This window comes from Apaloderma vittatum, unplaced genomic scaffold, assembly GCF_000703405.1.
Source record: "Apaloderma vittatum isolate BGI_N311 unplaced genomic scaffold, ASM70340v1 scaffold4789, whole genome shotgun sequence".
NCBI classification, from domain to species: Eukaryota; Metazoa; Chordata; class Aves; order Trogoniformes; family Trogonidae; genus Apaloderma; species Apaloderma vittatum.
This window is the reverse complement of record NW_009735657.1, coordinates 20,633-40,402: the sequence shown is the minus strand read 5'-3', so window position 1 is coordinate 40,402 and position 19,770 is coordinate 20,633. Positions and strand designations below refer to the sequence as shown.

The window sequence follows — 19,770 nt, the reverse complement described above, 5'->3', positions numbered from 1 at the left end:
GGGTTACTGTGGCTAGAATTAGTTTCTCTCATCACTTTGACATTCTTTGGTTTAATTTGAATCACCAGACGAGAGATTTTTAACACATTTTATGTAACTTATATTTTTAACAGCAATAAAGAATGACACAGAAAGAAAATTTTGTTATCAGCAACTTCCAGTTACTTTGAAGCTTATATACACTATATTGCAGGTAACACCGATTACTTGTTTGTTTAGTTTGAATTTTTATTCAAGTGCTACTGTGCTGAAACTAGTACATCTGCTTACACAGGAAATGTCAAGGTTTGAAGAACCAGACATTCTTTTTAACATGCTGAACTGCCTGAAGATCCTGTGTCTTCATGGGGAATGCCTGTACATAGCAAGAAAGGACCATCCACAATTTCTTGCCTATATTCAAGATCACATGCTGATCGCAAGGTAGGTTTTGTCTTCATACTTTGCCGGTTCTTCAACTCTACATTTATTGTTGGCATCAAAGAATTTGAAGGTTTAGCATGGAAATTAACGAAGGGTAGCAGGGAAATTTGGAAGGGTTACTGTGTAAGGGGACGTGCGTGGGCTGATTTAAGAAGTTGCGAATAAAACCAAGGTACCCTGCATTGTCCATCATGGCTATTTTGTTGTGCACCACTTGTTTTGCAGAGAGTCAGAGTTTCTCATATTGAATAATGGCATTTTCAGAGTGAATTGGATTGAAATCTCCACATTTTAAGTTCCTTTTTGGAGAAAAGGGCATTTGCAGAAAACTCACTGAACAGAACATCAGCATATGATGTTCTGAAATAGAGTGTGTTCATCAGCGCTTATAGCTGCTCTGTATCAGTTTCACTGAGCATCTCCTGAGAGTATAGGGTTTTAGCAGACTAGAGAATCTGTCCTGAAGCTAAATACCAGCAAATTGTGAACGCTCAAGATCTCAGTAATTCATGGATGGACATGATTCGTAGTCCCAAGGCAGTTCATGTGGTATATGCGCTGAGGCTGGTCGTACTGAAACTGCTAATCTATAGCATAGATCATGTTCTGTGGCAGTTGTGCCCTGAATTAGGCAAACTCTTTGCCATCTGAAGTGTTTTAATGTAAGGAATGTTTGAACCTGAATTTTCAAGAAAAACTGCTGTAGTTGAAGATTTGCAAGTGGCTCTGTTCTCCTACCAGCAACTTTGTAGAAGTCACATGAATACCCAAGATGGCTCATAGAGATTTTCATGAAAAGCTCATTCCCACCAACAATACAGTGCAGACATTTAGAAGAAGGGATATCAAAGGAGTGTTTTTATAAGCAGACTTGCTCTTTTTTGGTCTTTCCAGCTTATGGGGAGTTGTGAAGTCTGAGTTCTCTCAGCTTTCTTCCCTGGCAGTCCCACTTCTTCTTCATGCTCTTTCGCTTCCCCATGGAGCTGACATTTTCTGGACAATCATAAACAGCAATTTCAACAGCAAAGATTGGAAGATGAGATTTGAAGCAGGTGGGCCTGAGAAATCTACACTATTTGCTTTTTGTTGCTTCACTGAAGAGGTGGAGATTTCTTTACTGTCATTGAGTAATAGATGATTATCTCTTTACTGCTTTGGAGAGTTTTGGGGATAGTCTGGTTCAAAACTGTGTCATAAGAATGCAGTAAAATAGAGGAGAACATGAAACATTTTGAATAATCAGAATCAAAATTCCAACACTTGCCAGCATTTTTTGTTGTTACTTTCTCAGATGTGCCTATCTCTGAGAGGTGTACTAATTGGAATATAAAGAAGCCATTGCCTAAATTAATATGTGTATTTTCTTTTTCTGGGGGCGTGGCTGCTACAGTGGAAAAGGTGGCTGTGCTGTGCAGGTTTTTGGATATTCACTCTGTGACAAAAAACCACCTACTGAAGTACTCTTTGGCTCATGCATTTTGCTGTTTCCTGACTGCTGTGGAGGATGTTAACCCAGCAGTAGCTACAAGAGCTGGTCTGTTACTTGACACCATAAAGAGGCCAGCTTTACAGGTAGGTTGATTGTGTACAGAAAAATGTCTTCAAATGGGAATCTGGGTTCTCACCCAAAGTTCAAAGTGGTTCAGGCATTTGGCATCACGGGCATTGCCAGTACCTCTTCAGGCAAGCCTGAGGGGTGTTTGTAATTGACATGTACACAAAATAACCACGGAAATTGATCCTGCCCTAGAATCACAGAATCATTTAGGTTGGAAATGACCTTTAAGATAGTTGAGTCCGACCGTAAAAACTTTATCTGCGAAGGATTACTATTGCATTTGAACTGCTATTTTAAAATGCTGTAGATGTTTTTTTAATTATTTTAAAATTTATTTTCATTTTTCAGTTTTAAATAAATAAATAAATTCTAAGTCTTATGACACCACGCTGAGCTGACAATGAGAAAATACATTCAAACATAAACTGTGGGTGTTGTCTACCTTGGCTTTAGGAACGCATTTGACACTGTTGCCCACAGCATTCTTCTGGAGAAATTGGCTGCTCATGTTTTGGATAGGCATACGCTTTGCTGGGTAAAAAGCTGGTTAGGTGGCTGAGTCCAAAGAGTTGTGGTCAATGGGGATAAATCCAGCTGGTGGCCACTCACAAGTGGTGTCCCCCAAGGCTCAGTACTGGGCCCAGTCCTGTTTAACATTTTCATCAATGATTTGGTTTTGGGGATAGAGTGCATCCTTACTAAGTCTGTAGATGACACCAAGCTGGGTGAAGTGTCAATCTGCTTGAGGGTAGAGAGGCTTTACAGAGGGATCTGGGTAGGCTGGATCCCTGGGCCAAGGCCAGTCACATGGGCCAATGCCAGGTCCTGCACTTCGGCCACAACGGCTTGGGGAGGAGTGGCTGGAGAGCTGCCAGGCAGAGGGACCTGGGGTGTTGATGGACAGCCGGCTGAACATGAGCCAGCAGTGTGCCCAGGGGGACAAGAAGGCCAATGCCATCCTGGCCTGTATCAGGAATGGTGGTGTCAGCAGCAGCAGGGAGGTGATCATGCCCCTGAACTCAGCTTTGGTGAGGCCTCACTTCAAGTACTGTGCCCAGTTTTGGGCCCCTCACTACAAGAGGGACACCGAGGTGCTGGAGAGGGTACAGAGGTGGGCTGCCAAGCTAGGAAAGGATTTGGAGCATGTGCTGTATGAGGAATGACTGAGGGATCTGGGGCTGTTTATCCTGGAGAAGAGCAGACTGAGAGGAGACATCATCACTCTCTACAACTACCTGAAAGGAGGTTGTAGTGAGGTGGGGCTTGGTCTCTTCTCCCTAGTGGCGAGTGATAGGATGAGGGGAAATGGCCTTAAGTTGCACCAGGGGAGATTTAGGTTGGATAGTAGGAAGAATTTCTTTACTGAGAGGGCTGTCAGCCATTGGAACAGCCTGCCCAGGGAGATGTTTTAAGAAATGGGTAGATGTTGTGCTGAGGGACGTGATTTAGTGGTGTTGATGGGGCTAGGACAAAGGTTGGACTCGATCATGAAGGTCTCTTCCAAATGAAACTGTTCTATGATTCTATAAGCTTTACTTAGGCATGCACTTTTAAGCATGTGAAAGACTCTGCCAGTGAGAATTCTTGTGATTAAAACTAAGCAGATATGAAAGTGGATCAGAGCCTACGTATACAAGCAAAATAAAAAAAAAAATAAATCTCATATTCAGTTTTAGTTCCCTGGAGGATAAAATTAATATTTTTTAAAGAAGTTCAATGTTACTGCTTCTAAAAAGCTGTTAATACTTGCTAGTTTTATTCCATGTAGTGGCTTTTCAAAATAGTTTCCAAAGAACTTGAATTCACTGAGTTCACTGTCAGCAGTGTGGATTTTCTTCTCAAACATGTCTTGACACTACACCCAAAATTCTAGAGCAAATAAAATACATTTTGAAGCAAAGTGCTTCTGATACACTTTACCACATCATCTTTCTTCCTCTGCTTGGACTTACTGATAATTCTTTTCGTAATTAAGGACTTGATTTGGTTGCCTAAATAAAAGCTTTTTCTCAGGCAGGAGTGTGTAAAGAATACTCTGATACGGTGTACCAAATGTGCAGTAGGACAGAAGTTTGCCTTAGTTTTGTATTCCTCAAAATCTTAGCAAATTCTGCATTCTAAATATGATGTTCATTTATCTCCTTCCTTAGCTTACTTTTCCACTGATATCAGTAGCATTCTGATTTAAAGGACTTGGTAGGAAAAAAAAAGCTAAACCTTTATCCTGTACTAATTAACAGAAGTTGTGAGCTTTGACCTCACTTTGCTTTTAAAAATGTTTAAAGTTTTCACGTCTCAGTTCTGTGTTGCTTTTTTTTTCCCCTGTTTTTTCTCCTCTATAGGGTCTCTGCCTCTGCCTTGATTTCCAGTTTGACACAGTTGTCAAGGATAGGCCCACAATTCTTAGTAAGCTTTTGCTACTTCATTTTCTGAAAGCAGATATTCCAGCTTTGAGCTGGGAGTTCTTTGTGAATCGCTTCGAGACCCTGTCTCTGGAAGCACAGCTTCATCTGGACTGCAACAAAGAATTCCCTTTCCCAACAAGTAAGCAGAGTCCAAATCAATCTGATTACCTTTTATCAGCTTCTGGAATTTCAGCTGCCTGCAAGGGTCTGAGAGAGGTGTAGGTTTCACCTGTATAAATTCTCTGTAATTAAGTAATCTTTCAGGCCAAGAGAGGATAATTTGGTTTGAGGTTTTTTTGAGTGTCCAAGTATAGATCAGGCTATTCTGTCGCTCCTTTGGGCGTCGTGCTTTACTTTCACTAGGATGTGGTTGCCAGCCTCAGCTGAAATGCATCTGGTTCCATGGTCTGTAGTATGGTCAGTACAGAGATGGCCCTAGGAGCTGTATGACCCTTGAAAACCGGACAAATGTGTGGGGCACAGCACAGGAGGTACACAGGCTCCTAGAGCCGGTGCTCAGTTAACTATTCCTGCAGTGACAAACGTTTGTAGAAATTTGTCCTGTTTGTCCCCCTCCATTCACTAGGGGAGGCTAAAAACACATTTGTGCATGATTGTTTACCATGCTGAGTAATTAAAAACTTCCTTACCCAAGTGGTGGCCCATAAGGCAGATCTAGTTGCATCTGATTTGTTGGAGGAGGTGGGGACAGCTGTTTGGACAGCATGTGCTCTCTCAGCAGCCTAATGCCTCCTCCTCCACCTGCATGTTGCCCAGTGCCCAAAGAAGCCTGCGTGCTGCTGTTGCATCCCTACAGGAGATGGGCGGAACTGCAGATACATTTTCTTCTTTGTATGTGAGTAGCTGGATCTAAAGCTTGGAAATGCTGCTGTGGCCTGAGGAGAGGATCTCAGCACTATTTCCTTGCAACTCTGGCTGCAAGTGCGAGGCCATATTTTTACATTTTAGTACTTGGGAGCGATTTAAAATATACAAAAGGTATTTTCAGAGTTTCTTTTTTAGCCTTTCTCTCAGCCTTTTCAAAGACAGAAGTGCAAAATACGGGCTCACCAGCTTTAGTCTCTCACATAATTAAACTCATAGGATTTGAATGCACTGTAGACTTGAGTATGGAAAAGTCTTGGTGACCCCATTAAGACATGCAGTGATACTGCTGGGTTCACCACTGGAAATGCACAGTCACAGTGAGAGTTTTAGAGGTGCTGTTCAGATGCAGGATGATAGTTGTAGGCAGGATGGGAGAACAGTGAGGCAAAACTGGAGGCCATGTTTGGGTACGAGTGCACTAAATGTTATCCGTACTCGTGAGATTTCCGCCCATTTAAGTAGAGGGTACCTCATGCTCCCTTAGTCTGAAATCCAGATTCGAACCTGCTTTTGTCCCGTCTTTAAAGAAATAAGGAACAGCATAATTTTTAAACACAGTCATGCCATTTGGGCTTTTATGGATTTCAGAGTGAGAGCATGCAAGCGAGTACCTTGCAGATGGACCCCTTGAGCCCATGCGAAGCTTTCTTGACCTGAGTGGGACGTGGGGCCCATTGCGTTTGGCACTTGGCAGCATTAGAGCCTCACCATGCTGTGGAATGAATCCTAACTTGGTCAATTGCATTTGCAAAGCTATCACTGCTGTCCGGACAAATGTCGCCAACCTCAGTGATGCAGCAATGTGGAAGATCAAGAGGGCTCGTTTCGCACGTAATCGTCAGAAGAGTGTGCGTTCCCTGAGGGACAGTGTGAAGGGACCAGTGGAGTCAAAGAGAGCGCTCTCCCTTCCAGAAACCTTAACCACCAAAATTCGTTGAGTATCTGTTTATATTTTTGTGACACGCCTGTATCTTCTCTCTTAGGATGGTATCCCCTGCTGGGTACACATTAGAATTGTCAATATTTTTTCAACTCGGGTAGCAAATCTAGGTTTCTGACTGATTTGGGCATTATTTAAGTAATGACAAGTTAGTGACTTTGACAAAGAGCATAGACAAACATTATGTCTGTGCTGTGTTTGTTTAAAATACTAGAACAAAATGCTCCAAGACTAGTTTGTGGATAGACTTTAATTTTGGTTTGTTGCTAATACACATTATTTTTGTCTAAAATAGATACAGTTTTTACAGAAAAATTAATGCATTACTAATTTATGTATTAATTGTGATTGTTAATCAGTGCATGAAGCATATGCTAGAAATCTTAAAAGCAACTGTCTCCACTGAGCTTTTGGATATCTTTAGAATTCCATTAAGAAATCAAAGTCTGTACAACATATCCTTCTTGCTAGCTTGTATAGGAGGAGCTAGGTGCGGGAAAACCATAAGCCTGTACGGAATGCTGTACCAGATACATTTCCAAGCAGAATTAAGCTTTTGCATTCTCATTTAGGGAATTATACAAGCATAGATTAGACTTTATATTCATATTGTTCCAACCCATGTAACAGGAACTGGTCAAATGGTCAAACCTGGGTACTGGTGAACTGTTAAATTAAAAGGTAGTCTCTTTTCCCCAAAACAAAGGCCACTGTATTTTGGGACTTTTGGGTAATCCTTCTTGACCAATTTCTGATCCTACATAAGGACTTCTGTGTGGTGATTCTTGTACAAGGAAAACCAAATGATGGAGAAAACTAGAGAGGTAGAACCTGTTGCACAAGTTGCATATATGGAGGTAGAGGTATAGAAACTGTTGCACAGAAGTGACACGTTTCACATGGTTGCACTCACTGCCTGAAAACAACACATGAGTAAATGAATATAAATATGCTAGCACTGAATATATGCTGAAGTACAAGGTGTCAGTACTGCTTGTTTAAACAGAGTTGTTCTTGTTTTTTGGTTATTTTTTTTAAGCTGTGAGCTTGACCAGACACGAGCAGTCTGCTCCGGCACTTGGAGGAACACCAGAGCAAACACCAGGTGGGTGTGACAAGCAGGGCTGTTTTGAAGGAACAGGAAAAAGATGGCACCAGTGCTGGCTTTCTTGCTGACTCATGAAATAAACTTAGGCAAGATGGATGTTGTCTAAAAGGGACAGTGAGTGGTTCCAGAAGGTGTAAATTCAAGTTTTGCGCTCTTTCTGTACTGAAAACTGCTCCCAGTTGTAAACAGTGCTGCGAGGCTGGAAGGAAATTGTTCAAAGGCAGTCAGCTATGCTGGCAGTGCCTCCCTCCTGTTTTTCATTGCCCACAGCACCAAATAAATCTTTAGTAGGCTGGTCCTATGGGTCTCTTATGTTCAGCCTAATCTTTGACCTTCAGGTTTTGGAGACAGAATGCTTTTGATCATTAGTACTGTAAATTAGAATTCTGATTCTAATTATTTCAGAATTTATTGATATTTTCTTTTCGCATTTGAAAATCTTAGCCCAGCAACAGATCGTATAGAGAATTTTCATTTTGAAGGAAGGTTTCCATAAATATAAAAAATGCCATTTTGGAAAAGAAAGCATGGTATAGTATGAACTTCATGATTTCTTCTTACCAAAATGATTCTGAAAATTCCCCCTCTCCAGTTTTCGTTTTCATCTACCATAGGAATTGCAACCTTCTTTCATGCTCAGCAAAATAAAACTCTTTTCTCACCCAATAAAATATAAATTATTCAAAAAATTTTTTAAAAATTACAGACATGGCAGTTCTAGTGGTGAAGAACCTAAGACAGATGTGGTTGTACCAGCAGAGGAGTTGTCAGAATAGCATGTTATATTGAGAATATGGGTAAATTAGAATATTAAAATAATTTTTTAACATTTGCTATAAATACATAGCTATGAATTTACATCAAGCCTAAGGCATGTAAATAACTAACAGACTAAGTGGATATTAGTTGCTAGCTAGTAACCCAAACAGACATGCAGGAGCAATTTTAAGATTATAGTTTGAGCTAATGTTGTTTGTAGTGTCTGTTCTGTAAACTTCAAGTTAAGCTGTTCTTACAAACATAAGAACTAGAAAGGGTTTATCCTTGAAGTGAAGCCAAGTAGATCATTTTATAATTCTGCTTCATACCAACTTGCTTTATCTCAATTATTCACTGTTAAACAAATTTTTAAGCACAGATCAGAAAATACATCAGAATATATTTTAATAACAATGAAAGTTAATTGTTAACAGTTACAGTGTTTAATGAACAAACTAAAACTAATGATGTAATGAAAGCTTAATTTTTCATGTATGGCCCCATTTTGATACTGTAAAAATGTTTTCTGTTCCCTGTATTGATTATCCCAGTAGAAATATTTTTTATTTATTTTGCATATAATGCATAGATCATGCATTCTATTTATTTACTTAATTTAAATAACTGGTTTAAAATATAACATGTTGGAATAATATACTTTACCGTGCTTTAGCTATGCTTTTACTCAGAATTACTTAATAAAAAGAATCTGATATATGCTGATGTGTGAAATAGCTTCTATTTTTCATGAATTCAATTCCTAGTGATAGTATAACGTAGATCTTTAGGAACTGGTAAGCATTGAATAAAGGCCATACAAGTTGGGTGAAATGGAAGAGGGTAACTCCAAAGGCATTTACTAGAGAATTCTAGTAAGGATAAATGGTCCTAATAGTAACTGGAAATACTGTATTAAAAAATATGTAGGTATGAAAATACTTCCCAGCTGGCAACTGTTATTTGCAGTTTGTCTGTTTTGCTTGGATAGAGATAGCCAGGCTTCCTTGTGCTTCTTAAGTAGCCTCTCGTCTCACGTGATTATATTCCCACCAAAGCATTACTGACTGGTTATATCCATTCGGTGTTTATCAACCACATCTTAGGCGTCTTCTGTGGAAAAAAGTCATCCAAATTTTGACACAATGCGTAATGTACCAATATCTAATGAATTGTAGTGCCTGTGTTTTGGCCCAGGTTATTTGGGAGAAATATGGGCTCAATGCTAGAAGGGGGGGTAGTCTTTGTTATTTGTTTAATCATTATTTGCTGGATTTTTTTCCATTTTTCCTTTGCCATCTTTACATCCTCCAATGGCAAAGACTAATATCCACTAACATTTGCTGAGAAAGACTGAAAACTGTGCCAGATGAGAGTTTGGTGGTGGTGGAATTTGATTCTCTGTCAATGCATAGATGTGAAGGACTAAGAATGCTCAGTTTGGCAGAAATGCAGTGGGATGGGCAGGTAAGAGCTCTGTTAAACAGGGAAAAGCTGAGAAGTAAAGCTGAATGTGCACAGAAGGTGTTACTGTGTTGTTGAGCTTCAGGCAGCAGCAGAACAGTGTCCTCAGAACATGCCTATCTCCTGCGACTTCACCACGTGTATTTGGGCAGAAATGGAGCAATAAACTCTGGGGGGAAAAAAAAAAAATCTGGTGTGTTCTGTAGCCTGTTTACAGTCTTATCCAGTGTCTGATACCAATGTCTCTCTTGTGCCAATAGGACAGCCCTCCCCAGAGAATGATAATACAATAAAAGACCTGCTGCCAGAGGATGCTGGGATTGATCACCAGACTGTCCACCAGCTCATTACTGTGCTCATGAAGTTCATGGCAAAGGATGAGAGCAGCGCTGAGTCGGACATCAGCAGTGCTAAAGCTTTCAACACAGTCAAGCGCCATCTGTACGTCCTGCTTGGTTTTTTCAGCAGGAAGGATGCTTCATGATTGCACCACAGAAAATGCGTGTTTCCACCTGCTTTAATGCCTTTATTGCTGGAATAGCACAAGTAGGTGAAGGCACTTAGTACTTCTTGCAGCCTTTTCTCATTGTCTGTTGTTGAAATGGTGGTAGCCCAACCTTCTTTGTGCCAAAATAATGTCTGAGTGTTGTAATCCTACTTCAAATTTCTTAACACCCCTTCAGTTGGTGAAAGAATTTGAGAACAAGGATGGCTGCTTGTTTTTTACTCTCAGAAGGCTCTGTGTAGCCTAATTAAGTGCTTTCTCTCGTTTTTTTGCTTTGTAGTTAAAAAGTAAATAGTTAAATAGAAGTACACTAATTTATAACTTCCTACTAGTACTCTAAACTTGCTGCGTCGTTGACATAGAGATAATGGTTTTGTGTGGTGTGCGAATACTACTACTGTATGAAAAATTAGAGACTGCTCCAAACCTCTTTGACCTCTTTCCCCAGCCTTTGAATGCCTTACTTGTATCACCTCTCTTGTCCTTCTTTCCCATTCAGGAAGACCTGGGGCCCCATGTGCTCTTGCTTGATTCCCTGTGTTAATGGTCTGTAAACTCTGACATTCTTGACTGCAGGAGACTCATTCTCCTGCTTCCTTAGAATGCACTAAGACTTTCTTCTCCCTTTCCTAAGGAGTGGTGCCACCACCATGAACTTCTGCCTATATTGCTATGAAAAGGACCGAGCACATTTTTGCCTTGTGTCTTATTTCTGTATTTTGTAAGGAGGACCATCATTTCCTACCTCACAAGGCCTTTCTAAGGCTCAGTTAACTCCTACTGGCACAGCAGTTCGTGATGCTAGACTGAGAAACATCCTACACTTGCAGAGTATTATTCTTATTTACAGTGAAGCATCACTTCCATAATTTCTCCTTATCACAGTGTCTTGTAAAGAATTACTTTAGGGGAGGGGCGTGATTTCAGATCTCACCCTGCCACAGTTCTTAAAATGCCCACTTTAAACTTCAAACATTGCTCAAAGCTATCCTCGTCTCTTCTGTATTGGCAATTCTTACCCAGATTTTCTGGTTCACGTGTTCGAATTGGAGATTTTTTTGAAGTCAGTTGTAATGTAAATACTTGGATGAACTTTCACAGTCATGGAGAAGTCAGGTATCCATGTTTCAGCAGGCAACATAATGCAAACTGGATAGCTGTAAATACATCCTGGTCCACTGCCTTGGAGTGCCATTGCTGTGTGTATTAATTTGTACAGTTTTAAGTTAAAAGTTTAAGTAAAAGGAGATTTTGGTCTGTTACTGTTGTATTGAGAGTGGAAATGGCAGTTTAAATCACAGGACAGTATCTTCCACATTTTTCTATGTGTTTTCCAAGTTTGGATTACCAGACTGACCTGATTTTCAGAAGTACTACTTACTGCAACTCTAAATATCAGCCCAGGCCTTTCCTCTATTGCCTTTAAAATGTCTCATAATAGCTGAATTCACTATTTCTATTTAAAAAGCCTCATAGTTGAATCCTGGCTCCCCTGATATCAAATGGAGCCTGAGAACTCTGGTAGGCCAGGACTTCTCTCCATCTAGCAGATATCAAAACTTTACCTTGTGGGGGGATTTATTTTCTCAGCTGCAGGGCTGCTTTGCATTGGGAATCACCTTTGCTCTTAAGAGAACTGCTCTTTTCAAGCTGAAAATACATTTACAGAGTTAAAACTGTATGGAGCTCCTAAGAGACCTGTTTCAGTTATACTCTCTCCTTGTCATCAATATTTGCTTTCCTTAATCAGATCCATGAAGCTGGGCTGACTTGCTGGTGTGTTGATTTTGATTTTAAGCTTGGTTGAATGGTCAGTTGAAAAAAAAAAAGATCAAATGCCTCTTAGTATTTTGCATTGTAAAATCTGAGTGTTTGGAAATCTTTGAAAGCATGAAATGCCGCCTTCTCTCCCCCTAGCATCAGAGGTGGCCGAGTTTGGATGTTGGCAGTCGCTGCGGTGCTGCCCCGCACGGTGGCAATGTTGTCCCAGCCTGGCGGCGCCGGGGAGTCACAGAGCGGGGCTCTGCGCAGCGCCCCAGCCTGAGCTCTGCTCAGCGTTCCCAACGTCATTTATTCCTCATGTTCTTGTGACAACTTAAAAAATGACTCTGCTCGTCTTAAGACGTGTCTGCCTTATAGTACGTGCTGTGTTAAGGCAGGACTCTGTCTTCCTTGTACGGATGAGTCTTTTCCTGACCGTGCTCTCTGTAGAACTGCATCATGCCCTGAGGAGACAAGGCATCACAGGATAGAACCATATCTGGTGATTAAACATCATCTGTTCGACAGGCTAACCCTACAAGGATAGGCATGGGAGTCACCGTTTACCTCTCTGTGTGCAGCACAAAAATTTGAGACAACTGCAGATTGAGCTAGAGAATTTTACCGGGAAAAACTTCTAGTCAGAAGGAACTTGAGAGACAAGTTCTGTGTTTTTTAAATTAGGCTGATCCCCTTGTTCTAATAAAAATTAAATCAAAAAAAAAGAAATACAGACCTGAAGGAAATGGGTGATGTGGGTGAAACTGATGTTTGTGCCTGTTCAGATGTAGAGGGCTCCTGATAAAGCGCACTAAGTGTGCCCACACTGCAGGGACGTGTTGGGTCTTGAGCGCTGTGCTGTCATTTGCTTGGCTTGCTCTTCTACCTTCCTGGGTGTCAGAGAGTGAAGAATGCAGACACACTCTTACCTTTGCTGTAGTGAAGAGTGGGGTTCTTATTGCCTGACTCCGGAACATGGCGCTTAAAAAAACCCAACAGCTAATGTTGCAAGCCTGATGAGAAGAAGAATAAAAATTGGCAATGCCGTATTAATACGAAAAAGGAAAATAACCAAAATACACAACTCCCCCAAACCCATAATTGCATCTTACATGTTACACATGGGGTATGCCTAATACGAAGGTATGCTGTTGTAGCATGATCGACTTGTGCTATAATACGAGGATATCTCAGCATAATATATTTTATGAACTTGCCAATATATGTTAAAATACAGACTATGCAGGATGAAAGGCTGTGGGAAGACATCTTTTGTTTCATTTTACATGTCTAGATAAATGAGAATGTGGCAAGCAGGTGGCAAGTTTCTAAACGGTAGTGAGACTTGCCTAAAAATGTCCGTTTCTTTTCACTTAACTAGTACCTTAACTGTGTGAGTTGTTTCGCTTTTCAATATTGGTGGATTTGATTTTGGTGAACGAACTCCTGTGCTAATATTCTTTTCAGGTGATGGACTATAACATCAATCTGGGAAAACACCTTCTTCCCTTGGTGGTGCAGGTGTTGAAATATTGCACTTGTCCTCAGCTCAGGCATTACTTTCAGCAGCCTCCTCGCTGCTCCCTCTGGTCCCTCAAACCTCACATTCGGCAGATGTGGTTAAAGGCTTTGCTTGTCATTCTCTATAAGGTGAGCAGTCCTAAAAAAACACTGTCCACATTGAGATTTATGTTTTGATTTGGAATTTGTTAAGAGAACGCCTAACTGTGCAGGAAGTGAAAGGAACTGTAAAGAACACTTTGATTTATTTACTTCAGTGTCAGCGTCTGAAGTAGTTAGGCATTCATCTGTGCCACTGTCCTAGTACTTCTGCTATCTGTATTGTCTTTCACATGGTTACCTGAGGAAAAAAATAACAGATTTGAAAATTAGAAAATGCTATGTAAAGTTCCAATGAAGAGTATGTCACGTAACTTGAAACTATTTAAAAAAACCCCAGTAACTTTAAATGTGCAGGATCAGCTTAACAGCTACATTCTTTTGTTGAGTGATGTTTTTTAGGAACTGTTGTTAAATGTATTATGTTTATGCACTAAAATGGAGCTGTTAATAGTTTTGATATGCTTAACAAATTTCTAGCAGGTATATAGGGCACACAAGTGTAAACACTAGAAATTTGTGATAATGTGCTGATTGAAATGGAGTATTTGGTGAACAGTTCTGATAAACGACCTTTTGCATTATTATCAATGGTTAGTTTTGTCACACAAAAGTCAAGAAAACAATACATTGAATGTTACTCATAGGGATTTTTTATTTTTTTTAAGTAATTCTGTGTACAAAGCCAAAACCAGTCCTGCTTCTAGTGATGCAGAAATTTATGATCAAAGGAAGGCAAAGGGCATCCAGCTGACAATATTCTTGTAATTTTTTTGTTTTACTGCCTAAATGTTTATCCAAGGAGAAAAGTTAATTTTTTAAGCTGAAGTTTTTCTCTTTCACTGAACAGTACCCCTACAGAGACTGTGAAATCAGCAAGATTGTACTTCACCTAATCCACATCACAGTCAATACCCTCAATGCTCAGTATCACAGCTGCAAGCCCCATGCAACTGCTGGTCCTTTGTATAGTGACAACAGTAACATAAGCCGATACAGTGAGAAGGAAAAAGGTACTTTCAAGCGCTCTCATTTATATGATAGTCATTGGTTTAATTCACTGAATCTGACTGATGTTGTTAGATGGGTAAATGTGGATTGAATTCTAGAGCACAGTACTCAGAATTAAGTCCAAGGTGTGACTTGACTGATGAGCTATAGCCATTTATAGTAAAAGAAATTAAAAATTTCTGTGTAGGCTAAGCATAGCACAGCAGTTGTAACATCTCTCAGAGGGAGTGTACCTTAGGTTTAGTAGTTCAGTCACTGTGCCTGGATAGTCCTCGGTCTTTTCTATGACAATATTAGGTGATCATACCCACACACAAAGTGTGCGACCAGCCTGCTTGTGACACCACATTCTGATTATACTTTGCAATAATGTGGCAGAGTAGCAAATGTTTGATGTTGACAAGAAAAAATGATTAATTCGGTCTATAGGTTGCTTTTCTCTGTAAAAGGAGCTGAAGTTGACTAGCTTATATACAGGCATATATGTTCATAGAATCATAGAATAGTTGCAGCTGGAAGAGACCTTGAAGATCATCAAGTCCAGCCTTTGTCCCAGCCCTATCAACCCACTAAACTATGTCCCCCAATGCAGCGTCCACTTGTCTTTTAAACACCTCCAGATGTGGATGTCTAAAGGCAGGAGAGAATGGTTCAACCCTGAAAGTGTGCTGTAAGGGCTGTTGTTAGCTCTCTGTGTGCTCGCTAGCTGTAGCAGAGGTACTGTGATGGTGAGAACTGGTGTAAACCTGGGACTTGAATTAACGGATTGTCACTGAGTGTAGTTCCTTACAATTCTGAAGCTTGTGTGATAAGTATGGTCAAAGTTTGGCGGGTCCTTTTGATGTTAATCTATGGCTGCCTCTCAGCTGTTTTGCCTTTTTGCTGCTTATTTGCTATTTACATCCTCCCTCTCAGTCTTCCTAGCATGCAGCAATCTTTTCTTTCGCAGAAGAATATAAGCAGCACTCTTTTTATGCATGTCACTACCTTTTCATCTTTTCCTACTTGTTGCTCGTGAAGAGATACCCAGCAAAACAGGGACATAAAATTTTAACTGAAGATCCTATTACTCAGCTCTAGCAAATTAAAGCAATATTAGGATGATTGTAAATGATATATTGTATATTCTTAATCACATAGACATTTTGTATAGCCAAAGGAGGGCTAAGATAACTGTGGACTTACTATGAAATTGGGGTTTTTTTGGGCTGAGTTAATGATTTAATTCCAAATGGCTTATTAACGCCAAGAGTAGTAATAATTCATTTATAAAATACATTCAGTTTCTGGACTGATTCTGAGATGTGCCTGAGACAAAGTGAGGTGCCTAAGTACCCAGCTTGCTGTTCACAGGAAGTACCAAGTTAGGTTTAGAAACCTGGTGTTCCTGGGTGGCCTTGTGTCTCACTTCATCGTTGTTTTTCTATATTTAAAGTAAGGAGAATAATATTTACTTGCTTTGCAAAGCTGTTGAGAAGGGCTTTGGGTGAAGAAGTAAAAGACCATAAATGGGCAAATTTTACTCTGCAAATGCTGACTTAACTGTAGGGCTGAATCTCATCCTTTATTGAAGTGCTGTAGAAAAAAAGAGGATTTAGAAAAGTTTTCTTCCACCTGCAAGAAGCAGCCAATATAATCCCATAGGGACTTGGAAAGTTGAAGCATTTCCCACCTTTCTCTGAGGAGGCTTGTGTAGTCTCTGGTCACGTAGTGTGTGTGCTGCTCTCATCATCCAGGTGGTGCTTAGGTGATCCACAAATGAGGATTTCATTGTTAGGCAGCAAGAATCCCTCTGCTAAAGGTGGGTTTTCCCACTACTGAACCTTTCTCCTAATTTTTCTGCCAAACTTTATCGCGGGGATCATGGCAAGTGTACAGACTGTTCTAGAGCTGGTGATAAATCTTGTGAGAAGCACTTGTTGCCAGGGGTAAGAAGTTAGACATGTAGGATATGACATTAAAAGTGATCTCCTAACTTATTAAACCCAGTTCTTGTATAAATTCTTAATATCAACTTGGATTTGTTTTTTTCTGGATTCATCATATCAATTAGGTATCTTATCCCTGATGCTTTTAGGTACCAGTCCCAGAGCTTCACATGTACTATAAAGTTCCCAGCAATTTCTAAGCTAAAAATATTAACATCCAGTTTGAGTCTTCAGTTTTTGGCCATTCTAACTCTTTGGCTTTCTTGCCTCTTCACTCCTAGACACCAAATGCATCTCCTCCCCATGTTTACTTGCTAGAATAAACAAGGGAAACTTTTGTTTCTTCTCTCAAGTGCTCTGATTTCTTTATTGTCCCACTTGTCTTTCTTATTTCCTTGGAGATGAATCACTAAACATGATAGATACAGATTTTTCCTTTTTTATTTATTTTTTTACAGCCATTTCATAAAAGTGATGTGGTTATTTTTTGATAGATAGTTTTGGATCTTTGTTTCTCTCTACTATTTTTAACTAGCAGACCTCATTTTAAAGCATAATGTTTTACTCTTACTGCTTAAATCAGCAATTTCATAATCCGTACTGTTAGGTCTTATTCTGTTACTGTTACCAGCTTCCCAAGATTATCTATTTCTTCCTTTCTCATTTTTCTGTTTTGCTGATGTGTTACTGACCTTGCAGTTCTTGTACTAATTTCAGTCTTCAATTTACCATTTCTCACTGACTGCTGTAGAAGTTATTTACTCAAGTCAGTGTTCACTCTGTTGTATTTCTTCCATCTAAAGAATCTGTATTATCTGAAGTAGAAAAGATCAGCTTAGAATGGTAAAAGCTTTGGTACGCCTTTGTCGCATTGTATCTCGTTTTTCATTTGTCTCTATCCTTTCTGACGTTAATTCAAGATGTAACAAGAATGGCAAAGTTATACCTGGGATATAAATTTTCTTGCAAACCTCAGATGATTCTTCATTTTCCAATTCCAGTTTAATGTGAGACTCGCTGAGATTTTGTTACATAGACAGCTTTTCATTCAAGGAATTGCACTCCCTTAAGAGTAATAAAGTTTTTTCTTTCTCCAGCAGAGGAAGACAGTGTTTTTGATGAATCTGATATTCATGATACACCAACTGGACCTTGCAATAAAGAATCTCAAACTTTCTTTGCAAGACTGAAAAGAATTGGTGGCAGCAAAATGGTGAAATATCAACCAGTTGAGATGAATGCTCAGAGAAGTATGAATTGTTTTGTTGGTATAAAGTCACGCAGAAATACAATTTCCTAATCTGGGTTTCAAGCTACCACCTTCCTTTGTAGAGTTTGTTGCACTGCCTAATTTGAATACAAGTATTCTGTCTGACTTTGAGAGCAGGTACTCCTCATTTCCCTGAATGGATTCTCTTACAGGAATCTCAGAGTAGGCACTCCAAAATAAAAATACCTAAAATCAGCAGTTGTTTTCTAAAGCTTTAAGCTCTTTTTAATGTAAAAATGTTTGTTGTGATTTTCTTCCACCATTGGGCTGAAGATTTTTATTGAATTTCTTTTTCACCAGAAATTGATTATTTTTATGAGGTGGGACCTTGGGGTAAGCAGATTTGTTGTTGCTGTTGCAAATATTATGATTTCCATTGGTGAAAAGGGTCATTTGGTGGTTTCAAAAAACAAGAAGGACTTTATTTTCAAATTTAGGTTTCTGAAATGAACACCCTAAAAAAATTAAAGAGTTTTTCAATGACTACCCACCTGCCTTTTTTTTTTTTTCCCTTTGAGGCTTTTGCATGGAGGGGAATGGTTCTGACTAGAACAGGTATCTAGTTTAACTTTTCTCACTGCTTTTTTTTCATGGTGATTGATGTGGAGCATTTTGAAATATGGGGATAAAATTGATCAGAAATATTGTGTTTTATGTGAATATATGTCTTTAATAATAACAATAGGGATAACCTTTTAAAATGCTCTCAAGGAATGTATTCACATAGCAAAACACCAATGCAGTGGAGTACCAGCAAATATATCTGCCTTCCCTCTGCTCCTTCCTAGGATGGGGAGGTGTGACTGTGTGGTGTAATATTTGCTAAACTCTGCTGGAGTCTAGGATTGCTGGGGCACAACTTCTCTGAACACGGGTCTGATCTCAGGCTTGTGCTGCCACATCCTGGTGGCTGTTGCTTCCCTTGCTTCTTGAATTAGAAGCATCCATTCAAAGCCCACTTTCCTGCAGTAAATAACATGTAGGTGTACTCTAATAGACACTGATGTCCAACTGGTGTTCACGAAGCTGTAGTCCAGAATTATTCTGAAACGTCTTCGGAGTTAATTCTTTCATCTCTCATGCCTAATACAGCCATCCCAAGTGTTTGTAAAAATTACTTGTTTGTGCCGTCTTCTTTTCAATGCATAAGTCTACCTTCAGGGTGAGCAGAATTTGGATAGAATTTAGATAAACCCTATTACCTACATAGTAAGATTTTCTGTGTTTGATGGCTGTAAAAATCTATGTAGTGTGGCTCTGAGGTTAAAACAAGATCTAGACAATTTGGACTAATACTAGGTTTGTATGTGAAATGCCAGTCACGTTGAATTGTGAGATAAAGTTGAAGATATCTGCTAGAAGTCTGCAACTGAGATAGTATTAGCTCTTTCTGTTTTAATCAGGTGAAATAGAGCTGGCTGAATATAGAGAGACGGGGGCCTTACAAGACAGTATTCTACGCTGTGTGAGAGAAGAAAGCATTCAGAAAAAAAAACTGCGCTCTCTAAAACAAAAATCTCTTGATATAGGGAATGCAGACTCCCTGTTGTTTTCATTAGATGAACATCGCAGGAAGTCCTGCATAGACCGGTGTGACTTAGACAAACCACCTGTCCCTGCTGCTTACGCCATACACAGGCAGAGTGATTATGGACGATCTCGGCAGAATTCTTCTACTAAAGCCGAAAATACAGAAACACAAGAAAATCTTCCTCGTACAGAGAGTTTCCAGGAAACAAGAAGACCTGTCATACCAGAAGTTAGGCTGAACTGCATGGAAACCTATGAAGTGAAAGTGGACTCTCCGGCTAAACCTGCTGGTCCCAAGGAAGATTTAGATCTTATAGATTTGTCCTCTGACTCAACATCTGGTCCGGAAAAGCATTCAGTTCTCTCCACTTCAGACAGTGACTCTTTAGTCTTTGAACCACTTCCTCCCCTAAGGATAGTGGAGAGTGATGAAGAAGAAGAAACAATAAACCAGCTGAACGATGAGATCTCCGGCAAAACTGCTCTGTCATCTCCATCAACTCCTATCAATGTCTCCGCACTCAGCCTCAGCACAACTCCGCTGGTCCAGTTCAGCATTGAAGATTGCTCCAAAGACTTCACTTCTAAGGATACAAGCAACAG

The 19,770-nt window shown here is 39.9% G+C and overlaps 1 protein-coding gene across 1 annotated transcript in view; it reads left to right on the top strand.

Moving 5' to 3' along the window:
* Positions 1-19,770, top strand: part of LOC104279377 (protein unc-79 homolog) — a gene marked incomplete at its 3' end in the record, with an annotated part of 72,690 nt that overhangs the window by 33,449 nt on the left and 19,471 nt on the right. The window contains 13 exon segments of the mRNA XM_009876645.1: positions 114-193; positions 275-423; positions 1,318-1,475; positions 1,814-1,995; positions 4,324-4,525; positions 6,028-6,207; positions 7,254-7,319; positions 9,803-10,000; positions 10,003-10,088; positions 13,276-13,458; positions 14,279-14,441; positions 17,465-17,617; positions 19,167-19,770. The exon segment at positions 19,167-19,770 is cut by the window's right edge and continues 19 nt beyond it. Coding sequence (XP_009874947.1) covers positions 114-193; positions 275-423; positions 1,318-1,475; positions 1,814-1,995; positions 4,324-4,525; positions 6,028-6,207; positions 7,254-7,319; positions 9,803-10,000; positions 10,003-10,088; positions 13,276-13,458; positions 14,279-14,441; positions 17,465-17,617; positions 19,167-19,770 — 2,404 coding nt within the window.